Raw genomic sequence first — 23,784 nt, forward strand, 5'->3', positions numbered from 1 at the left:
GAGTTCCCTGATGCTTTTCAAGGCCCTTGTGCAAAGGAATAGAAGAGGAATGAATAGAGGTATAATTACTTGTAATGGGTGAATCTCCTTCCCCAGCTCAGTTTGCCATTGGGCTTGGTAAATAAGCTGTTTTGGGAATAAAGATAATAGCAATACTGAAGTAGATGGACCAATGGTCTTAATTCTGCATAAGACAGGTTCTTACATTATTGTGTTTAGAGATGTCAACACAAACAAAGCAAACTTAAGAAAGCAGTGCAACCTGATTTATCCAGAGAACACAAATGGGCATTTTTTTTGTGGGTCTCTTATGCAAATTGTGTGGCATTGGTGCTTAGAAAGAAAAACCAACAGCTCTGCTGATCTGTGTTAACAACGGCACATTTTTTTCTTTCTCTCTGAGATTCTGAAGCTTCTAGGCAAACAGCCAGAACACAGCAGTATCTTAGTGACAGAAACCATATCTTTCCCCCTCCCTGCAACAAGCCTAAGCAACACCCCGGAGCTCAAGAAGCCCCCTTGAGAGCCAGGCCCTGCTCACTCCTGATTAATTTAACTTTTACCGATATTACGGAGATTGACAGTTGAGTAAGTGGAAAATCCCAATTTAATCTAGTGTTGAGTGTGCTGCAGATCGCAGACAGAAGCTCAGACAGCTTGACCTACATTTAACCCTACACAGCAGGAATCTCTTAGCAAGGAAAAAAGAGAAAAGAAACCAGTTTTATTCTTCTCACTACGGAAAAGATTCTTTCCCCCTACCCTGTTTGTGTGTGTGTACATCCTTCCCCTATCCGTTCATGGTAAATGTGACATTCCCAGGCTTGAATGCTTCAGAGACTGAGGATCAGGGCACACTGTGCCACTGCTCAGCATGGATAACAATGTGATTCCAAAAGTCTTAAAAAATAAATATATCTCTCTTTAACAAGTCATCCTCAAAGTGCCCAGGGAATGGTCATTCTGTTGTTCTCTTGTTGGAGAACCAGAAAACGAGTCCAGCAAAATAAGTGTCTCTCATGGGATTCCCAAGCTAATTAAATCAAAGTACTCAGATTTAAGGCTATTTAGTTGTCACTGAAGTAGCTAGGACCAATCGACACTTCAGTTAAGGCAGAGGATTTGGATTTAATGTGATTTGAGCTCATTGGCATGAATGGGATTACATAATTTTTAAAATCAAGCCCTTTAGTTGCCAACTGGGATATGTGCTCTTTTCAAAGTCAAAATCTTATTGCAGCCCATTTACCAATTGGAAAGTAAACCTCACTTATTGTGGCAGCTTTAATGCTCTGGCTGATGCACATTGTAGGAGCAGCAGCAACAAGGCTTCAAATCTGCTAAGTCCTCCTCAAAAGCATGATGCACTTGAGCATGGTCTTCTACTTGCACCTTCTTCTCCACACCCCTTACTGCATTGTCATGGGATACCCACTTCTAGCTGTTAGTGCTTTTCTTAAGACACAGTCTGTGGAGCAGGTCTCATCGCTGGCGCCTACAAGTTCCTATGCTTGAGGCTAGCAATTCTTAAGGTTGGGCTGATTTATCTTTATTTATTCATGTTTGAAATTTATAGCCCACACGTGGCCCCAAAATGTGCCCTTATGGTAGCAAACATGGCATTACAATAATCAATAAACCAGCCAGTTAAACACATCAATAAAACCAGAAGCCAAACAACAACCATAGCAGTCTAATTGTTAGAACACCACGGCAGGCTAAAAAACCACCACGACCTATTGCGAGACAATGATCAATATCCAAGTGCACACCCATACAAAAGGTTTATTTGTTCACAAATTTTCTGAAAGCCAGTATGGAGTGAAATGCTCTGGGGAGAGAATTTCTAAATGTGAGTGACATGGCTAAAAATTCTCCAGCCTCCTTGCTAGCTAAACTAATATCAGATAGCACTAGCACAGGCATACCCAACTTGCGACACTCCAGATGTTTTGGCCTACAACTCCCATGATCCCTAGCTAACAGGACCAGTGGTCAGGGATGATGGGAATTGTAGTCCAAAACATCTGGAGGGCCGAAGGTTGGGGATGTCTGCACTAGCACCTAAGACCACAGCATCGACCCACTGCCAGATTACAAAAGAGCAAGGTATTCAAAGGATCTTCCAACAAACACCTAACAGGATACATAACATATAAGAGCCGCTGGCTCGAGCCAGCTAGTCCAGCATCCTGTTCTCAATGTGACCAACCAGATGCCTGTAGGGAATCCCCAAGTAATATCAGAGCATGCTTTCCAGCAACTGGCTTTCAGCATGACTTACTCCAACTGTGGAAGCGGAGCATAGCCAACATGCCTAGTATCCGCCACCACCTCCAGCAACCTGTGTTGTCTAGTCTGACTAGTAGTGGCTCTCCAGGAGATGTTTCAGCCCTACCCGTAGAAGCCTGGGACTGAAGCTGCAACCTTCTGCATGTAAAGTTGATGCTCTACGGCCCTTTCCGGGCAGGGAAGGGGCATCTGTAACTAGGGATGTCATGAAGCTGTTCCTCCATGGAATCTCAAGATGTTCCATGTGGAAAGACGTTCAAACATCTGAAAATTTATGGCCTGCATAACAGAGGTTGGGGATGGGATGTTGTCCCAATGGTGATTGGAGTTAATCAACAACTCTAATCAATTCCAAATTTACTACGTCAAATTAATGTACTCCGTCAATTTCCGCTTTAAGTTGTGATGGGTAAAAACTTGTAAATTTATTCTTAAAAATGGAAATATAGTTGATAAGCACCATTATAATCTATCTGTACAATGCCTTCTGGTCCACCACTGACGTTTGGCCTCCTATTTATTTAGTTTCTTTCCTTTTGAATGTATAACAGATTTGTTATTCTTTCTTATCTATATCCTATCTATATCCTCTGCTCTCCAGACCTTAATATATGAAAGCAGGAATGGCTAATGTGGGCAACCCATCAGTTAATGTTGGACTACAAGTCTCAACGTGGCAATTCCTGCTCTAATGCTACCCCTACCCCAAGGTACTGCTTGATATAACCAAAACATCACCTTAAAACACACACACACACACACTCAATGTTAACCCTGGCTATAGTCAATCCTAGAGTCATTAGAGAATAGTTATCAGTAATGAAAAGCTGTTGACTTCTCCTTTTGTCTACCTTGCATTACTTACATTGTGGTGGACAAGTTCTCCATTATCTATTATTATTCTAGTCACATTTGCGTGTCCAAATACATCCCCTTAATAAAAATCTACCACCACACTGTATGTTTTCTTTTTTTAAAAAGCTGACAATTCTCTTTAAAAACAACAAACCAAGTTTATATTAATGCACAGAGTCGCCTGTGATTGTCTCATCAATTAATCAGGCTAGGAAACAAACTCAATGTTACAGGCTTGCTTGCAGGCTTATACAATCAAGATGTGTTCTTTCTACTTACAGAATTGTCCTCATCAGACTAGCCACATAATTGCTAGAGGTAATTAAGATTCTGTAATTATTATTATGGGTGACAGTAAACGATTTATGCAGAAGGATAGAGCTTGATTTTTATTAAGCAAACCACCCAAAGCGATCACACATAACCAGAAGACCAGAACATTAAACAAACCTGACAGAAAAGTCATAGAAAGGAGGAAAAAACACAAAGGCTATGCCTATATGAAATCAGGTTACCTGGGAGTCTGTTGCATGCAGATTCTGTGCACACATTATCTAGCATCTTGTTTCAGCGAGACAGGCAGCAAGTTCATGAGATGTAGCTTCCAAGCTAAAATAAAATCAGATGCCAAGTAAGCATGGCTGTTGAATTCCCAGGTACTCTAGGGACACAGGGAGTGACCTGGATAGGCTATGATGGATGAATAAATTATTGACTTTGTGGGCCTTGTTCAGGTTCCAGTTCTAAGCAGATGTTGTACTGCAAAGCACGCAAGCTTCGATTTTAAACCCAAACTAGTCCTGGATTTATGAAAATGCTAATTCACATACGAAGTGCAGTAATAGAAAGTTGACTGGATCTCCATCAGGCTGAAACAACATGGGAGATACAATCATGCATCTCATAAGGCTTGGTTTCCAGACCCTTGATCATATGGCAGAGGAAGCATTTATGCAATTGCTATCATGTGATGTTTAAGCCTCAGACCAGTATACTTATGAAAACTTGCCCAGAGAGATCTTTACATCTCACCATTTCCAAAGTCTGAAATCTTCTCAGTAAAATACTCCTGTTACAAAGCTTGTTTGTTCATAACAGTTATGTTAAGACAGAAACTTGACAACCTAGTAGTGCTGAAATACCAAAGTGTCTCATGCTGTTTTAATACTTATTCTAAAAATGGTGACAAAAACTTTTGTGCATCTAAAAAGTGCTTTCTTTATAGTATTTTGTTTAAGAAATTAAAGGAACAAGACTAGGCTCCAATAAAAGATGGCTGAAGAACTGTTTGATCCTGCAGGTGTCCTACTCTCTGCATGGAAAAGGAGGTCTGCTACTACACCAGCCCCTATCACCTTAGGATTGCTCTGCTGGTTGAACTAGTATTGATCACTTTGGTATATGCCAGGAAACACTTCATTATATTTGTACAAAGCAAGTCTTGATAATGCTCTCTTCAGTTGAATCACTGCTGGCACCAGCAGCTGAGAAATTTATTTCACTAAAGATGCCTTCACATAACGTTTTACACAGAATGTTTTGATTCAGGTGAGAAGATAACATAGGCACAGTCTGATCCATACTTTTCTGGAGAAATTTGTTGGAATTAGTACCAGTTATTTGGAGGGAAATATTATGGATTTGTGCTTAACTGAAGTATTAAAACAGAACCCTTTCACCAAAGAATGAATGAAAAGCCATGATGTTTGGCGCTCTTGCTATGAAGCAAGTTCCCTCCCCCCATATTGAATTATGTAATTCATATAGAATACATGAGGCCACAAGGTGTTTGAAGCAAATGGCTTGGGTCCAGTGGAGCTTTCTCCATTTGTCTGTTTTCTCTTTTGGATGGGAGTCACAAAGATAATTACAGTGGTAAAGAAAACAATTCAAAAGAAAATTTGTAACAGCAAACTAGTTATTAGGGACCAAGTGGAGAATGGTTGTGATGCAATTTAATATTACAACCATTTCACAAGCAAAAGTTTATTTTTCAGAAGAGTATCGTTAGCGCTTAGGGAAAATTAGAATAACATTTCTGCAAACTCCAAGCAAAAGTCTCAGCACAATTATTTCCACAGTAAGGATACAAAAGTTATGAAAAAAAATCATTTAAAAGATAATTGCTTTTCAAAAACATACACTACACACAACTTATATCTATATCAGCATAATGTTTAAAGCATATTGGAGGACGGTGAAAGGGAGTTATAACTTACAGATCCTCTCAGCCAGTGACACAAGAAGAACCCACAGACAGTAATGATGTGCCATGAGTACTTTAATAATGGTACTTTGCAAAATTTATTCCAGCAAGATCCATCTACAGTGGATATAAGAAAAAGGCAAACTTGTCAAGGAATAAATTGGATAGCGGATGAAACAGAACATTTCACCAAATATTGTGGTTTTGCCATCTTCCTTCAGTGTGGCTGGCACAGAGAGCCAGGGAAAGTCACACTGAAATGAATGATCAAGCACAGCAGCAGCATGCAGATACTGCTTCCATTTACACCAGTGTGACATCCCACCCCAATATTATTTTTAAGTCCTAGGTGTTATCACTACAACAAAACACAAATTTTATTTCAAGAAAGAGGATGGAATTGTTTCGTTTAAATAGACTGACATTAAACCAGAATATATTCTTTTAAACTTGGCTTAAAAGTACAGAGACAAGGAAGGGAAAGTCGATTCAGAAATAGAGGACTGCAGCCTAGAAATCTATTTCCCCCCTGTACTATTTTATGCGTATTATATATGCAAAGGTAAAAGTGGCCAGCTCTGTACTAGGGTGAAAGCTAACATCCATGCAATTGACACCTGACAGCATAACTCTCCAACATGCTCTTTGTGGAAAAATAAAATAAATATTGCACTTAAGGCCATGGTGGTACTTCACTTCCACCATGGCTCTTATTTTTGACTATGCTGTCCTTGCACGTTGTGATGACCTCATGACCTCAGTGCTGCTTTCTGAAGTATGCTTGTCTAAGTATCAACCTTTGGGGCTTTCCTCTAGCAAGATCCACACATCTACCTAGGAAAAAGCAAGCCAATACATATCAGGGTACAAGGCCAGGTAAACCATATCTCATTAATAAGCAGGTGCCCACTTTGAATTCAGACTTACATTAGGGCTGCTTATTTTAGGGCTGCTTATTTTTGACCCAAATATATGGGGGCACAACCTTGGTCACAGTTCCCTGCGTCTCCCGATGCTGGCCACGTGCCTTGCTTTCATGTTGCTTTTGTTATTTTCAGCTTTATTACAAATGCTAATAAACTTTGTGAAAATGGCTGCTGATTCAAATCTCTGCCACAGGGGAGGTCCCAGTTTGACACCTGCAGTTAAAGCAATTTAAAATTGGTGTGGCGAATGTTCATGCTGTATTGACCTCCACCTTTTTGAATATTTTATCCATAGCCATTTTCTCCCAGAATCCTTTCTCTCAATTAAAAGATCCAAGAAAGACAAAGGGAAGACAAAAAGCCAACTGCCAATGTCTTCTCTCTCGTGCATCCAGTCCCATTCACAAAGCATGCTTATAAAAGCATTACACCTGGTGGTGGATACAACTACCTATTTTATCACATATTTTTCTTCCTGCTGTACACAGAAAATCCTCATTGCCAGCTGCCAGAATGACACTGGCAATTCATCTTCCATGTGATGAGAGAAAGGAGAAAAATTCATATCAGGGGTATTTTGGATAGTTCAGTTGAACTAATACAGTAATGCCAGGATGAACATGCAGTGTTGAGTGGTGCTCATCCTGCACAATTGGAACCAAAGGAAACACACTGCCTTGGAAGAAAAAAGGCATGGTGAACACTTGGAAGATTGATTCAACAAACTCAGTCTGGGACACACAAGTGGCAGTAAGTTCAGCCTCACCATTGAAAACTGACCATGTAAAGAGGGGAGCAATTTATACCATTGTACAATACTGTCTTTGAACTCTTATACAGGGTGAGTCTTTTAAAAGAGGTCCCGTGGAACATGGGTACTCTGTATCCACGGGGCCTCTTTTAAAGGACTCACCCTGTAATAGTGTAACTCTCAAAAGTCTTAATTGCTCTGCACAATTATACTTGAAAGCATTAAAGAAAACAATTCCTTAAATCAGTAGCATGAAAAAGTCAGAGCACATTTTGGCAATGAACTTTGCAGATGCCTCCTGGACTGCCATCAATCTCGCAACATCTCTCACAATGTCCCTGAAAGAGGGACTTTATGAAATTAACTCTACAGATGCTTTCTGGTAACTGGACAGAAATAAAAGAAGCAAGTATAGAAATAGACTGACAAATACATATCTTCCTTCATATACTTTAAAGGTAACCAGATTGCAAAAATGTTTGCTGCTTTGGGTGCAATCCTATCACTGGATCCCTTTTCCACCAGTCACAGCACAAGCAGTGGTATACATACACAAGAGGTTAAAAGGGTGCACCATGAGTTTCTGGATCTCCCACTCCAATGCAGTACTCCTTTATATTCCAGCTTATAAGCACTTTAAAAAACAAAATCATAGAAAACTGAAATGCCATGTTATGCTTCAGACAGAACAGGTAACTTTGGAGTAAATGAAGATTTACTCAGAGATGACCCACTTAAACTAATGAACAAGGCTAAGCCAGGGCCATTAATTTCAATGGGTCTACTCTGAGTAAAACTTAACTGACCGCCACCCACAGAAAATGACAATAACATGGGAATCATAAGAATCACACCTGTAAAATTTAGATTACTCTATAGTACTCAACAGTATAGTGATGCTGAAGTTTTGTGGAAATTTTCTAGGATTCTTCAATGTAAAAGGCAGCAGCACCTATCAGTCTTCAAACACAATGATGAAAATGTAAATTACTATTCATATGCAGAGGTAGGTTTATCTTCTCCATTTTCAAAACTTTTAATGATGGCATGACATTTTTAGTCTAACAGTGGAATAATCAATCCAATTGCACATTTGAAATATACAATTAAGTTTAGTATCATTTTACAGTCTCTCTCATACACCATTCAGTAAACTGTTTATAAGAATATAGCAGTAATATATATTTTATAATTACCTGATCTTTTAAGAATATTATGATTAAATGGTTTACAAATATTGACACCATCTCCAAAATACATTTGTGTACATGACCCAAACATTCTCATACGTTGCTTCCAAGACACTTAACAGTGACAAAGAGGTCAGCTCAAATCAGATGTGTCGATAACTTTGTTTTTCCTCCACAAAGATCCAGACAAGACTGTTGGTCATAATTAGGCAGACCACAGAACCCCACTTTGGGACCTAGCTATGGTCCCAAATCCTAACATATATTGCAAGAATTTTCTAAAGTTGTGTGTGAGCCTTAGATGTTATTGTTTTAGTTTTCAAATCTCTGGCACTTTCTAATCAGCCCAAAACATCTAAAACAAGCAGGAACAAAAAGCAGCAAGTGTATACATTCCACATTTGCTAAAGAGTTATGAATGCTTTGGTTTTGCCGCCAATTTTCCTATTCTTTCTTTTTTATAAATGAAACCTTATCTTTTGTTTCTTGTATCTTTTCTGTTATCCTCTCTTTTGTTTCTTCCATCTTCCCAGTCAGCCTCTCTTTTGTTTCTTCCATTTTGCCACTAATCATGTCTCTGGTTTCCTCCATTTTCCCCGATAGTCGCTCTTTCGTTTCTTCCATTCGATCCTGAATGTAGTCCTTGACTAGAGGTGGTGTGGACATGTAGCCTTGCTTACGAAGGTACTTTACAGTGATAGATGTCCCTCCTAAAGTCACTGTGTATCTGGCCGGAGTTGCAATCTTGTCAGTAAGAGGGAGGGAAATACACATACATGTATAACTTCAACGGCAAATTCCTCTTACCAGGCAAAATTCCTGACACGTCTATCATTGTTAGCTGCAGCAGCACAAAAACTACTTGTACTTCTTAAGCTAAAGCACCATCCTTACCCTGGCAGGAAAACTCTCCCTCCCATCCCAGTTTCCTACTTTCTGAAAAGATATGTGCGAGTTTTCCCAAGCTTCAGTATACCTTCCAGTTGCTAAATGAACACGGGATATGGGGCAGTCTTTTTAGATCTTCCCTTGTATAAGTAAGTATTGCTGCCTGACAGGAGCTGACAAATACTGCAGCAGCAGCAGCAGTGAGGATGCTGCTGAACTAGCAATGGTTGCTAGCAACAATATAGTTAGATCATGCCCCCTCCAGACCCTTAAACCTGATCCTTTAGAAGTGAAGCACTAGGAAATAGGATTAGTGTGCAAGTCACAACAAGCTTTACATGGCAAGGCAGCAGCTATTCTATATCAAAGAAACTGACAATTAGGTTGAAGTATCTTTAGGATAACATGAGCATATGAAGGCTAGACAGTGGTCAGGGTACCTTTTCATTCCTTATTGAAACAATGCTGCATTACTCTGTTATGGTAGGTATTTTAAGGAGAGGGCAATAAATCAGACATATATTGTGGGCTTATTAACCTTCTGCCACATCCTCTAGACGTTACTAACTGAAGTTATTTAGGGATTGATCAGTCTATTTCTGCCTCACTTCAATTTTGCACGTGCTCACTGAGAAGTCTATCCTGTCCTGTTTCAGCATACATCTGCAACTTTAAAAACCTGCATGAAAATTCATATTTAAATACTTATTCTGATCAAAAATATATATGTAAACATGCTTTTATTTCAGTGTGCTTATTTCCTAAACTTATTTCATCCTAAAATATGCATTTAAATTATTTTCTCACCTGAGAACCATATTACAATATTTAGAGACATGTAAAATCCAAAGGTTAATTTCCCATCTGCACATCAGGCCAGATATTGTTGAACAGGTCAGCCTGCATCAGAATTTGCAGAAATAAACTTTCCTAGTTCTGTTCAAAGTTATTTAGTGTCCAATCATATGTCTGCTTGAAGGACTTATGACTGCAGCCTTCTACAGAAAAAGGATGAATTCTCCAGCATTATATACTTGAGATGATGGACAATAAATGACTGCTAATATCCAGAAGGTATGTCACAAAAGTTACTAAGCTCATTAAGTTCTGTCTGCATTACTGTGCTTTTCTTAAAGTTTCTGAAGGTTGACAGTTCTAAAGCCCTGCTTAAGTAAGAAAAAAATGGAATCTTGCTTTGAAAGTTAGTTATGCTATAGTGTGGCAATGCAATACAGTCATACCTTGGAAGTTGAATAGAATCCGTTCCAGAAGTCCGTTCAATTTCCAAAATGCGGTTTCTGATTGGCTGCAGGAATCTCCTGCAGCCAATATGAAGCCACGGAAGCACCATCAGATGTTTGGCTTCCAAAAGAATGTTCAAAACCGGAACAATCACTTATGGTTTTTGATTGTTTGGGAGCCGAAATGTTCAACTCCCAAGGCATTTGGGAGCTGAGGTACAACTGTACAGGTTTAATCTTGAAGAGTGACTTCAGTGGAGTGTGAAGCTTTTTCAAAGAATACATTTTCAAAGCATGAAGATGATGTTATCTATGTAAGGACTAAACAAGACCTTTATATGCTTTTGATTGTCCTTTCTAATCTTGTACCCTGTGTGCTCGCTCTTTACTCCCACCCAAATCTTTGTTCCCAGTTTTGAGTTCCACATAATGACATATCATCAGGAAATAAGTGGGAGGACATATACTAATTCCTACTTCAATGAAAGCTGATGGTTTGGCAGTTTTGTATCTACTTATAAATGCTTTCTGCCTCTTGCATCAGAAAAAGCTTTCACTTTACTTGATAGTGTCTTATTGGAAAATATTTAGCACCTGGCAGTAGAATTAAAGCTCAGAGATCTTAATAAAAGGCTAGCCAGTGGCACGACGTGAGAAATGCAGGTGAAAGAAAAATAAAAAGCATTAAGACAGAGCACAGCAAATTCTATTGAGAGAGGAAAGCAATTAAAGCAATTCAGTATCCATGCAGCAAAACAAAGCTGCTGTTAAAATTCAAATTCAGAGAACAAAAACTAAAAGACAAAAAATCCCACATTTATTCGAGAAGGTAAAATAATTTCCAATATTGTTCTTCAATTCTGAAAAAAGTGGCAATTCCTGCCTTAGTCCTACGTATGGGAAGCGAGATCCATTCAGGAGCAAGGCTACTGCTGGTTAAACCAGCCTAAGACCAGCAGAGGGGAAACAAGCATAAATTCCGCCACGTTGCCAGGTTACATGAGCAAACAGAATAGAGTTAGGATCCCGCATTAAGTTCACTCTCCCTGGTCTCACCTCCCTGCCCATTTTCCAAGGTTTATGTCAGTCTGGGCTCGGCACTAAGCCATGATTAATGATTGGGGACTTATGCTGGAATAACCAGGCTGAGCACAGAGCCTGCAGGCTAAACCAGCGATCTGCCACATCTCTCATGTCAACAGATCTAGGGTTAGATCTTCACCCTTTGTATTGTATCCTTAGATGCATCTTAAAATCACTGTATGAAAAACAGCAACAAAATAGATTAAAACCTAACCTCTTGGGTGTGAAAGAAGTAGTGGGATTTTTAGATCTCATTCTTACTGGACTTGGTCATATTCATTTTAATAGCAGTAGGGCTTCCAATAGAAAGAAAAAAAAATCTAATCAATTATAGTCTCCTTAGCAACTGAGAACACAAGTCAGACTCTCACTGAACAGACAAGAGAAATATCTAAGACATGTGAATCAGTGGGAGAACAACTCCCTACTTAATACTGATACCATGTATCTAGCACTTTCATCTTGCTCATTCTCAGAACAAATCGGCCAAGGTACGACATTATTATTCCCATTTCACATATGGGAAATGGAGAAAGTGTCTTGCCATTCAAAAGTTCACCAATATCATGGTTTAAGCTAGTGTCTCATTGGTTCACAAGTACTCCTCTTAATGCATTCAACTGGTCTTACAGATAAATGCAAAAAGGACAAACCAACACCATTAGTGCTGCATTGTATTTTCATGGTGACACACTAATGGAAGGACTGATCTTCTATTGCCTCCAGAACTTACAGGATCTAATTCTGAGGAGAGGAAGGAAGAACACACATGGCCTTACTCAGAAAGGAAAATATGTGGCCCTCCTGAACTACTACAACTCCCATCAGCCCAAACCAACATGGCCAATGGTCAGGAAAGACGCAACTTAGAGAGTTGAGCATCTGGAAGTTCCTTATCCCTGGCTGCACTTTCATGCAGGGACACACAGAGATAAATAAGCACATGTAAAATCAGCCAAGCAACTTTGCTGTTCGACAGGCTTTCTTCATTATAACAAGGTGATAGGAAATGAAAAAGCAGAGCCAAGAGTGGGGAAATAGCTAGCAGCTTAAAGGACAACAAAATGACTGGCTTTTTTGCAAGTCTGGAATTACAAGTTAGTGTAAATAAGGTTCCTGGAGCAACACAGCAAAGCAGAGAATATCCCATAATTGCCTAAACCCACATGCGTCAACAACTGAGAGGTCTTTCGTTCCTTACTGTGACACAAGTGTTTGACAATGGTGAAGAGTCAAATTTTACACCACGTTTTGCTAGAGAGGATGGACTTAGAGAGAAAATAGCAGGTAAAGTAAGGTGTTATTCAGCTACATTACGTACAGTTTACAGAAAACTGTTAAAAATACCCACTTATTTCATACGTACAACTCTTAAAATGCTTTATGTCCACATTTAAATCTCTCATGATGCCCTGTAAATAGTATTTCCAATTGTTCCCTTCCTTTGCCAAAACGTTGACTTGGAATCTGTCTTCTTCATAACCACAGGATTGTTACCTACCCTGAGCTCTTGTGGCAAGATCTACTTTGAATAAATTTATTCACAGCTGTAACTTTTATTTCAGAAGTTCACAGCCTTGGTCATAACAGACTGCAGGGTTAATCAGTGGGCTGTAGCCCCTTCATTATATGATTACATGATCAATATTTTTATGGACAACGTTGCAGATGAAATTAAGAAATCTTTGCAAGTACTTACCTTATACATTGCATAGGCAGTTAATGCGTTACCACTCTGAGAATGCTTTAGAATATTTACAATGCTTTCAGGCAACCCTATGAATTCGAGGAAAGGAACAACATTTATTCCTCTGTGAAAGAAAGAGATTAAAATGAATAAACTGCTAACAACCTTATAAACATTTATTCTGACAAGACTGCAGAATAAAAGATTTTTATATTTAACAATAAATACAGCACACTTGAAACCTATGCACATTTAACTGAACACTCATGCAGATTTATGCACTTGAACAATAAAAAATAAAAGGGGGCAGACATGTTGGGGGCAATCTCACCCACTATTGCACTCTATGGGTTTTGACTGTAACCAATTTTGGCTTCAGGTGCAATGCTCGGAAAGTAACTCCTGGATAAGTTGAGGGCTTACTGTATTGCAATCAATCAAACTTTTATTGCACCAGTATAAAGTGCAAATTCAAGCATTAATGGCCAATGAAGAGGAAAATGTCAAGAGAGATAATTCAGAAGATATTCCCAGTTGTAATACTTTAAACCAGAGGATCAAGATCAACTGTCAGATTTCTGGTTGATTTTCAATAGAATATTCAAGGGTTTAGACTTAGTTGTTTAACAATAGCAATATCAAAATGACTTCTGTCACCTAAATTATGTTGTTGAAATGAAGAAAGCAAACCAGGAGTGGACTTCTGTATGAATGATCTATAAGCTCAGTTCATCTCTGATATTGAAATCAAAGTGCAAGGTACAGAGCTCTATAACCAGGTACCAGATAACAAGAGTGGCAATGTACATGACTTCAGAATGAACAGAAAATGTAGAAAAAGAAAAATACTTCAAAAATATGAGACAGAGAAAACTTCTAGAGTACTTTCCCAGGTAGTCCCATCATTTTGGAAGGAAAATTGTGCACCTGCAGTAAAAGCAATAGTGATCTACACATACATACTCTTTAAAATATTGGAATGTTATGTGCAACAGAATATCTTGTCCTCAACTGGTGATATGGGACACATACCTGAGTTGCAGCCTAATCCAAGTTGGGTGACCACCATACAAAATGCATGATAAAAATTAAGAAATTGGATGGAAGATTACTGGAATAGACCATTACATTCTACATATGCTTTTAGAACTTGGGGTTTTAATAATATCTGTAATGGAAGGTTGCGTGCGCATATGTGTGTGTATATCTCACACACTGCATAAGTGATTGGGCACATTACTGTAAAGATTTGCCTAAGACTAATAAATAAAGTGATTATGAGTTCATCACTTACTTTAAAGCTGCATAGTAAAAAATTCCAAACCATATGCTGGACGTCAAAAGATGCACTGGAATCATAACTTTGCCATACTGTTTAAAAGTTTTCTTGAATCTCTGCACGAGACTAATAGATTTGTCTTGTAAGGGATCAAGCTCTACAGAGTTTGGTTCTACAGAGTCTTTCTGGGCTAAGTTACCAGATGGTTTGGTATGAATTTCTCTTTCCAGTTCTTTATTGCGATGGTCTTCTAGCTGGGATGATGCCATGGCCAAGAATTGCCTTTCTTTGGAAACACAAACAGCAGCAGATGCATGTAGACACTGGTGCTGGGAGCTCAACGCCAAGGAAACCATTTTCTGTCTAGTATTAAGCAAGGAGGCTTTTCCTTTTAAGAATGGAAAGATACAGCTGCGATAAGGCATCCAATATGTCCTGTACACCAGCTGAAATGGTTTCTGCATTTTGGTTGATGGCAACAGCATATTGAAGATACTGTTATATACAGCTCCTAGGAAACGTTGACAGGAAAACTGTTAAAATTAATAACAAATACATTGTAGGCTACTGTAATACATTGAAATCAACTGTTACATTGTTATACCACAATGGTAAAAACTTTGCTCAAAAGAGGAGAATTAATATTAGTACAATTATTCATCAGCCTGCAAATTTTGGCTGTGTTTACAAGCGAAGCCCATTGCCACCATGTGTTTCTGCAAAAGGTACAAACAGCACTTTGTGATGCTAACATTCTACACAGTCCAACTATTCCTCCCTTCCAATTGGGTGGATAGGTGAAAGGAAGGTTGTTGCTCTCCTGACAGTAGGGCATTTGCAGAAATCAAAAGCAATGCTTTGCTGCTGGCTCCCGCAAAAACCTGTCAGGAAAGGAAAGAAACTACACCTTTGTCCCCTTGGTTCTCTCCCTGTTGGGTTTTTACAAGAAGCTGTAGATAGACATTGAAGGAGTTTTCTGTAAAAAGCTCAGCTTGCAGGATAGAAGCCACCTCTCTTTCCCTCTACAGAGTACAGGAAGGACATTGCCTGTAGGAAGATTTTTGGGGAACGTGCCAGGACCACCTCATGCTAAAACTAAACAGGAAGAGAAACGTCTACTGCTTCTTTCCTCCACAGAGGAAAAAGACGAGTTATTCTTTTCCTGTTGGGTTTTTGTATGAAATGATACAAAGGGGGGGGGGGGGAATGAAGTATTATTGAACACCATTCAAAACTGCATTCAAAAAAACATGAAGTCTTTGCTTGATTGATTCCTTGTTTATTTGCAGGTGCGGGGTCCGTTACTTCACGACTTCCCCTTGCTCTGCGACAAGTTCCCCGGGCTTATAACTTGTTTCAAACCTTCTTCACAAGCAGAATTTAAACTTCATTTAACAAGCTATAAGCCTGGGGAACTTGTCACGGAGCAAGAATTTGTAACGTAATGAACCCCGCACCTGTAAATAAAAAAGGAATAAAACAAGCAAATACTCCACCATTGTTTTTTGAATGCAGTTTTGAATTGTGCTATATAGGGTTTCTGTATGAAGCAGAATTGAGATACTGAAGTGCTTTTTGCAAAAGTCAAAGTAAATTCTGATTCTCTCCTAGAGCATGGAGAATGAAATAACTAGAATGGGGTATGAAAAAACTACCACAGGCAGGGCTGTGGGTGGAAAGACAGGGGGTGTTTGCTATTGGCGGGGTGGTGCATGGGTTTATGGCAAGGAAACACAGCTGGAAATTAGGTTGTCACTCATTCTGTAATGTAAAGAACTTAAAAACTGAACTGAGATTTTAGAAAACTAAGTCCTAAGTTGTTGACAGAATTTTCCATTCTAGACACCCAGTTGCCTGAATGCACTTTTAGTTTACCACAAGCAAGTGGCTAATTTGCAAGTGTGGTCCAAGGCCACTCTATCTTCACAACCCATTCATTTAATCGTCAAGAATATGGCTGCTCCAGAAATCCAATTTTCCAGGTCAACTTTAACTGCCTGCCTCTTTAATCAGACTTGATTTCACTAACATGCAGCTAACCTTGTGGTGCCATTCTTTTCTGGGTTCACAATGTTCATGCTTCTTGATGATTTCATGTGTGTGCATGCATGTAACATAAATGTACAAACATGTAATGTGACATGGCTTTGGTTCAGAGGAACACACCTTTGATAATCATAAAAGCAGCAACTGCCTACTAAATCTTGAACATTTTAAGAACTAAAGATCCCAGAATATATGCCTAAACTTTTCTATGCATATACCATGGCTTTCACAATAATTTTTCTAACTACATGAGACACAGTTCTGGAATGTCTTTTAGTTTTCAGCTGTGACTTACATATGTATGTATGTATACATGCATGCAAGAGTCACAAAAGGCCAAGTATTTGTTTCTATTTATTATTTTATTGGGGTTGAAGATCAGCGCTTTAGTAATGTTGTCTCAGATGAGGAATTAGATAAGACTGATTTGAAGTTACGGTCTGCCCTCTACTGCACCTTCCTTAGATTACAACTAGTGTGGCAAACTTACTGTAATTGACCAGTAAGCCTTTGTTACCCTTTATTCCCTGCTCCTAAAAATATCTCTTAGAATATCTATGGATCAAACAGCAAAGCAATTCCAATAAAAAGAAATTTTAGATCCTCATCCCACACATTTTCTAAGCATATTTTTAAAATGTTGGTTACTTTCATACCATTCACTGTAGCTAAGTTGCCTTAATTTTTTTTTACTTCCTGTTCCCTATAAAACCAAGCTAAATATAAAGTGCTCTCTTACTCACTCGCTGGAGCTCTCTGTTTCACAATGTGACACAAACACAAATTAGGCCTAAGAGCTAATGTACTGGCTAAATTTAAGAGCGGCTCTCGTTAGCTGAATGTATTTCAGCCATCTGCCAGAGATGCTGTAGTAGTTGCATCCTGCATTGCAGGTACTGTACTGAGCATGAATTGAACTAGAATATGATTTATTCCAACTATGATTTTATTAGTGCTGTATGTGTATACAATAATGCCACTAGTGGTCAGGTATCAATTTATGCTAAATCAAAACTGAGTAAACTTTCATCTTGAACAGGTTAATAACTTCTCTCAAAACTAGTTTAATTTGTTCTGCAGAGCTTTGAGTCATATTATGAATACAAATTCCATAGGGAATTCACGTTATCTATAAATATTGTGACTAAATCCTTAGTTTACTACTGAATTAGTAGCAACCACTTTCTAGCACCCCTTCATGGATCACTGCCTTGCTGTGGCAAAGGGGCTTGAATAACTCATAGAAGCTATGAGCTATGCCGTGCAGGGCCACCCAAGATGGACAGGTCATAGTGGAGTGTTTTGACCAAACGTGATCCACCTGGAGCAGGAACCGGCAAGCCACTCCAGTATCCCTGCCAAGAAAAACTCCATGGACAAAGACAACAGGCATATAGAAGTTATGACGCCAGAAGATGAGCCCCTCAGGTCAGAAGGCGTCCAACATGCTACTGAGGAAGAGCAGAGGACAAGTATAAGTAGATTCAGAGCTGATGAAGCGGCTGGGCCAAAGCCGAAAGGTCACTCAGTTGTGGATATGCCTGGAAGTGAAAGGAAAGTCCAATGCTGTAAAGAAAAATATTGCATAGGAACCTGGAATGTAAGAACCATGAACCTTGGTAAGTTGGATGTGGTCAAAAATGAGATGGCAAGAATAAATATTGACATCCTGGACATCAGTGAACTAAAATGGACGGGAATGCATGAATTCAGTTCAGATGACCATCATATCTACTACTGTGGACAAGAATCCCGTAAAAGAAATGGAGTGGCCTTGACAGTCAACAAAAGAGGGGCGAAAGCTGTACTGGGATGCAATCTCAAAAATGATAGAATGATCTTGATACGAATCCAAGGCAGACCTTTTAACATCACAGTAATCCAAGTTTATGCACCAACTACTGGTGCTGAAGAAACTGAAATTGACCAATTCTATGAAGACTTACAACACCTTATAGAAATGACACCAAAGAAGGATGTTCTTCTCATTATAGGGGATTGGAATGCTAAAGTAGGGAATCAAGAGATAAAAGGAACAACTGGCAAGTTTGGCCTTGGAGTTCAAAACGAAGCAGGGCAAAGGCTGATAGAGTTCTGTCAAGAAAACAAGCTGGTGATCACAAACACTCTTTTCCAACAACACAAAAGATGACTCTACACATGGACATCACCCGATGGGCAGCATCGAAATCAGATTGATTATATTCTCTGCAGCCAAAGATGGAGAAGCTCTATACAGTCAGCAAAACAAGACCTGGAGCTGACTGTGGCTCAGATCATCAGCTTCTTATAGCAAAATTCAAGCTTAAACTGAAGAAAGTAGGAAAAACCACTGGACCAGTAAGATACAATCGAAATCAAATCCTTTATGAATACACAGTGGAAGAGTTAGGAACAGGTTTAAGGATTTAGATTTGGTGGACAGAGTGCCTGAAAAACTATGGATGGAGGCTCATAACATTATACAGGAGGCAGCAACGAAAACCATCCCAATGAAAAGGAAATGCAAGAAAGCAAAGTGGCTGTCCAACGAGGCCTTACAAATAGTGGGAGGGAGAAGGCAAGCAAAATGTGAGGGAGATAGAGAAAGATACAGGAAATTGAATGCAGATTTCCAAAAAATAGCAAGGAGAGACAAGAAGTCCTTCTTAAACGAGCAATGCAAAGAAATAGAGGAGAACAATAGAATGGGAAAAACCAGAGATCTGTTCAATAAAATTGGAGATATGAAAGGAACATTTCGTACAAAGATTACCATAATAAAGGACAAAAGTAGTAAGGACCTGACAGAAGCAGAAGACATTAAGAAGAGGTGGCAAGAATACACAGAGGAATTATACCAGAAAGATATGGATGTCTCGTACACCCCAGGTAGTGCGGTTGCTGACCTTGAGCCAGACATCCTGGAGAGTGAAGTCAAATGGGCCTTAGAAAGCACTGCTAATAACAAGGCCAGTGGAAGTGATGATATTCCAGCTGAACTATTTAAAATTTTAAAAGATGATGCTGTTAAGGTGCTACACTCAATATTGCCAGCAAATTTGGAAAACTCAGCAGTGGCCAGAGGATTGGAGAAGATCAGTCTACACTCCAATTCCAAAGAAGGGCAGTGCCAAAGAATGCTCCAACTACCGCACAATTGCACTCATTTCATACGCTAGCAAGGTTATGCAGTATACTGCTTAAGCAGTATGTGGACCGAGAACTCCCAGAAGTGCAAGCTGGATTTCAAAGGGGCAGAGGGACCAGAGACCAAATTGCAAACATGCGCTGGATTATGGAGAAAGCTAGAGAGTTCCAGAAAGACATCTACTTCTGCTTCATTGACTATGCAAAAGCCTTTGACTGTGTCGACCACAACAAACTATGGCAAGTTCTTAAAGAAGTGGGAGTGCCTGATCACCTCATCTGTCCCCTGAGAAATCTCTATGTGGGACAAGAAGCTACAGTTAGAACTGGATATGGAACAACTGATTGGTTCAAAATAGGGAAAGGAATACGACAAGGCTGTATATTGTCTCCCTGCTTATTTAACTTATATGCAGAATTCATCATGCAAAAGGCTGGGCTGAATGAATCCCAAGCCGGAATTAAGATTGCCGGAAGAAATATCAGCAACCTCAGATATGCAGATGACACAACCTTGATGGCAGAAAGTGAGGAGGAATTAAAGAACCCTTTAATGAGGGTGAAAGAGGAGAGCGCAAAATATGGTCTGAAGCTCAACACCAAAAAAACGAAGATCATGGCCACTGGCCCATCACCTCCTGGCAAATAGAAGGGGAAGAAATGGAGGCAGTGAGAGATTTTACTTTCTTGGGCTCCATGATCATTGCAGATGGTGACAGCAGTCACAAAATTAAAAGACACCTGCTTCTTGGGAGAAAAGCAATGACAACCTAGACAGCATCTTAAAAAGCAGAGACATCACCTTGCCAACAAAGGTCCGTATAGTTAAAGCTATCATGTATGGAAGTGAGAGCTGGACCATAAAGAAGGCTGATCGCCAAAGAATTGATGCTTTCGAATTATGGTGCTGGAGGAGACTCTTAAGAGTCCCATGGACTGCAAAAAGATCAAACCTATCCATTCTTAAGGAAATCAGCCCTGAGTGCTCACTGGAAGGACAGATTGTGAAGCTGAGGCTCCAATACTTTGGCCACCTCATGAGAAGAGAAGACTCCCTGGAAAAGACCCTGATGTTGGGAAAGATGGAGGGCACAAGGAGAAAGGGACGACAGAGGACGAGATGGTTGGACAGTGTTCTCGAAGCTACAAACACAAGTCTGACCAAACTGCAGGAGTCAGTGGAAGACAGGAGTGCCTGGCGTGCTCTGGTCCATGGGGTCATGAGGAGTCGGACACGACTAAACAACAACAACTTTCTAGAATAACATCTCAAAATATCTGGTCACTTCTTAGCCAAAAAAATTTCAGTCCCAATACCATATTGCTAGGTTATTCACACACAGAAAAAGGAATTGCTTACCTTTTCCCAATACTCTTAAAAACAGAAAGTCTATCACAGGGACAATGCCTTTATCCTTAAAAGTTTATCACTTGTTTGATTAGGCTCCTGATCAAGTCATTGTACTTCTGATGCTTCAAAGGCCAAAGCCGCTGGACCAGACCACTGATTCGGTGTAAGGATTCTTCAGCTTCCAGCTAGAGTAAATCCTACATAAAAGTGAGGACATATTTCAAAACCAAGGAAGCAAGGATCAGTAGAACAAATTTTTCATCTGGCATATGATGGTACCATTACCTTTGACTAGAGATAACTAGTTAGGAAAAGCCTCCAGGCCAGAGCTATCCCACTTTGTTCCAGCTGATTATTTGACATAGTATAGCAACCAGCTAATCATTAACGGACAGGTTGGAGATGGGATGGTGATCTACACAGACAGCTTACCCTATTGAAGGCATCCAATACCTAAACTGTAGAAAAAATGCTAACTGTATTTATTGAAGGGTACACAGTATTTATAAAATTGATTTGGGGATAGGCTGGATATAGCTCACCCATACAAGGCTCCCTAGCCAACTAGATCTCAGAAACAGTGTTGAAGCTTCCCAGACTCCCAGAATGAAGTTGGTGCTCAAGGCTGCCTTGAAATTTCATAAACTTCAAGGCAAACATGGATTAATTCCATACACCTACTTCACTGAGCACAGATATAGAAATATTCAGCATTTGAGGTTTCAGATGGTTCATAATAATCCATAATACAGTACATGAATTCATGTCAGGTCTCTCGCTTGCAAAAGAAAAAGGTATGCACAGGGACATGAGAATGACCACTTGTAAACCTGGTTGGGAAGAGCTGGACTCTAGGAAAATTTCCCCCTCTGATTTCACTTACTTATTCTACACACCAGATAGACGAAGAGGTGTTTTGGTGAATTGAGTACTACGCTGTCTTACTGAAGAATAATTGTTTTGATTGACAGTCACAAGCCTACCTCTGCAGCTGTGTTACTTTTGTTACTTCTACACACTCAAGGTCAATCTTCGGGTGATATCAGATGGCAGAGCCACAGGCTGACAAGTACTGTATACTAGGTTAATAAGGCCTAATTATTTTCCAGTCTACATAAAACCCCCTGAAGAGCTACCACAAGCATTTTAAACAATTCACTAGAAATGCAACACTCATTTTTGAAGTGATCACAACAGTATGCAAAAGAAAACAAACTGCTAGATGACATATACAGCAGAGCTATGAGAGCTAGGGGGGTGGATGGGATTCCGTTAGTCTGAATCTATGAACATTTGTTTGGAAGCCTGTCATTTAGTGCCATTTGCTTCCTAGAGTGTCTGACATTATCTCCTTGGTCTTCTTCGGGCCTTTTTGTTGTTGTTTTGTTTAACATACAGCCTGAAAAAAGAGTTCTGATAAATTCAAAAGCTCCTTTGCTTCACGATGACTTTTTTTGTTTTATCACTGAAGAGGCATACCACAAACACTTTCATAGGCTGCATAATGTGGTGTGTTCAGTGGCCTGGAGCTTCTGACTCCATTTGGAGGAAACGTGCAGCAATCATGACCACCGGCCTTTAAAAACAACAACAACAACAAAAAACCAAACCCACCCCACAAATTGGTCACAAAACATTTCTTTCAGTTAATTTCAGCTCGGGGTCCCCATCACACCTTTGTGGCGCCAAAGTCTACATTTTAACTATGCGCTCAGTGAGGAAGCCCTTTCTTGCGCCTGGCCTGAACCTCTCAACCCCTGGCTTCATTCAATGAACCTGGGTCCCTGTATTATGAGGGGAAGCATAGGAGCCAACTCCTGGGGGCCGAAATCCCTACGGCACCCCCCCTCCATTAAAATGTTGCCGTTCAAATAGTAAGCGTGCACCACGTTTTGTGTTTGATTATGTGGGGCAGGTCTTACCTACCCCCCCCCCCCGCAGTACAGTGGTACCTCGGGTTACATACGCTTCAGGTTACATACGCTTCAGGTTACACACTACACTAACCCAGAAATAGTGCTTCAGGTTAAGAACTTTGCTTCAGGATAAGAAGCGGTGGCAGCAGGAAGCCCCATTAGCTAAAGTGGTGCTTCAGGTTAAGAACACTTTCATGTTAAGAACGGACCTCCGGAACGAATTAAGTACTTAACCCGAGGTACCACTGTATTTTATTCAAGTTGGCACCCCTGAGGGGAAGGAAAAACCTGTCCCTTCCTTGCTTTCTCTTCGCCCTGCGTGGTTTTATACACTCCTTACTGCCCCCCCCCCCGCCCGCCGGCAATCCAAACGCGGCGGCCTTTCACCCACAGTCTTAAGGGCTGCGGTCGTTGCCCGACCATTGAGCGAAGCCACTGAGGTATTAGCCATTGCCTCGGTCGATACCGAGCGGGATTTAGCCTTGCACCTGGTGGGTGTGGCGACCTGGGAGACGCAGCTTTCCCTCAGCTAGCCGAACAACGCCGGCCGCCCCGATCCCTGCAGCTTTCCCTTCATGGAGAGAGCGCGTGAGGAAGGGAGTTGCCTTCTCTGGAAAAACCAGCGCAGGACTTTCGAAGAAATAAGAGGAACGAGGAGCCCGCGCACCAAACTGGGCCCACAAGACGCCACAAAACGCGGGAAGAAGAGAAATAAGAAGCTGCAGCAACTCCTCTCCCTCATACGTCCTCCGCCCGCCCCGGAATAATACTAATAAAAACAATTCGCTACCTTTCGAAGAGAGCAACATCCCACCACAGGCGCGAAGCAGCGGGCGGTCGCTCTAGGCTCACTTCTCTCCTCCCCTCCACTGACCCCCATACGAGCAACGTGCCATTTGCAGTCCCAGCTGCTCCGCGAGGGGAGCGCGCTGCTGCGCATGCTC

General features: G+C 40.3%; 1 protein-coding gene and 1 long non-coding RNA gene across 5 annotated transcripts in view; both read right to left on the reverse strand.

Moving 5' to 3' along the window:
* The window catches only part of FAM210A (family with sequence similarity 210 member A), a 28,962-nt gene extending 5,181 nt beyond the window's left edge, over window positions 1-23,781 (reverse strand). For 2 of the 4 annotated variants that reach the window (XM_081919360.1, XM_081919361.1), the window contains exons 1-8: window positions 23,631-23,781; window positions 20,934-21,121; window positions 14,414-14,909; window positions 13,132-13,243; window positions 7,583-8,964; window positions 5,367-5,470; window positions 3,663-3,756; window positions 70-126 (exon numbers count right to left, since the gene is read on the reverse strand). In XM_081919360.1, coding sequence (XP_081775486.1) covers window positions 8,665-8,964; window positions 13,132-13,243; window positions 14,414-14,883 — 882 coding nt within the window. In that variant the 5' untranslated portion in view covers window positions 14,884-14,909; window positions 20,934-21,121; window positions 23,631-23,781 and the 3' untranslated portion in view covers window positions 70-126; window positions 3,663-3,756; window positions 5,367-5,470; window positions 7,583-8,664. Of the gene's footprint in view, window positions 1-69; window positions 127-3,662; window positions 3,757-5,366; window positions 5,471-7,582; window positions 8,965-13,131; window positions 13,244-14,413; window positions 14,910-20,933; window positions 21,122-23,630 lie in introns of those variants that run through there. The other 2 variants (XM_081919362.1, XM_081919363.1) reach the window with 2 other exon arrangements.
* Window positions 1-23,784, reverse strand: part of LOC309374455 — a 538,694-nt gene that overhangs the window by 10,455 nt on the left and 504,455 nt on the right. The window lies entirely within an intron of this gene.

This window comes from Podarcis melisellensis (assembly GCF_964234715.1).
Source record: "Podarcis melisellensis genome assembly, chromosome: 7".
NCBI lineage: Eukaryota > Metazoa > Chordata > Lepidosauria > Squamata > Lacertidae > Podarcis > Podarcis melisellensis.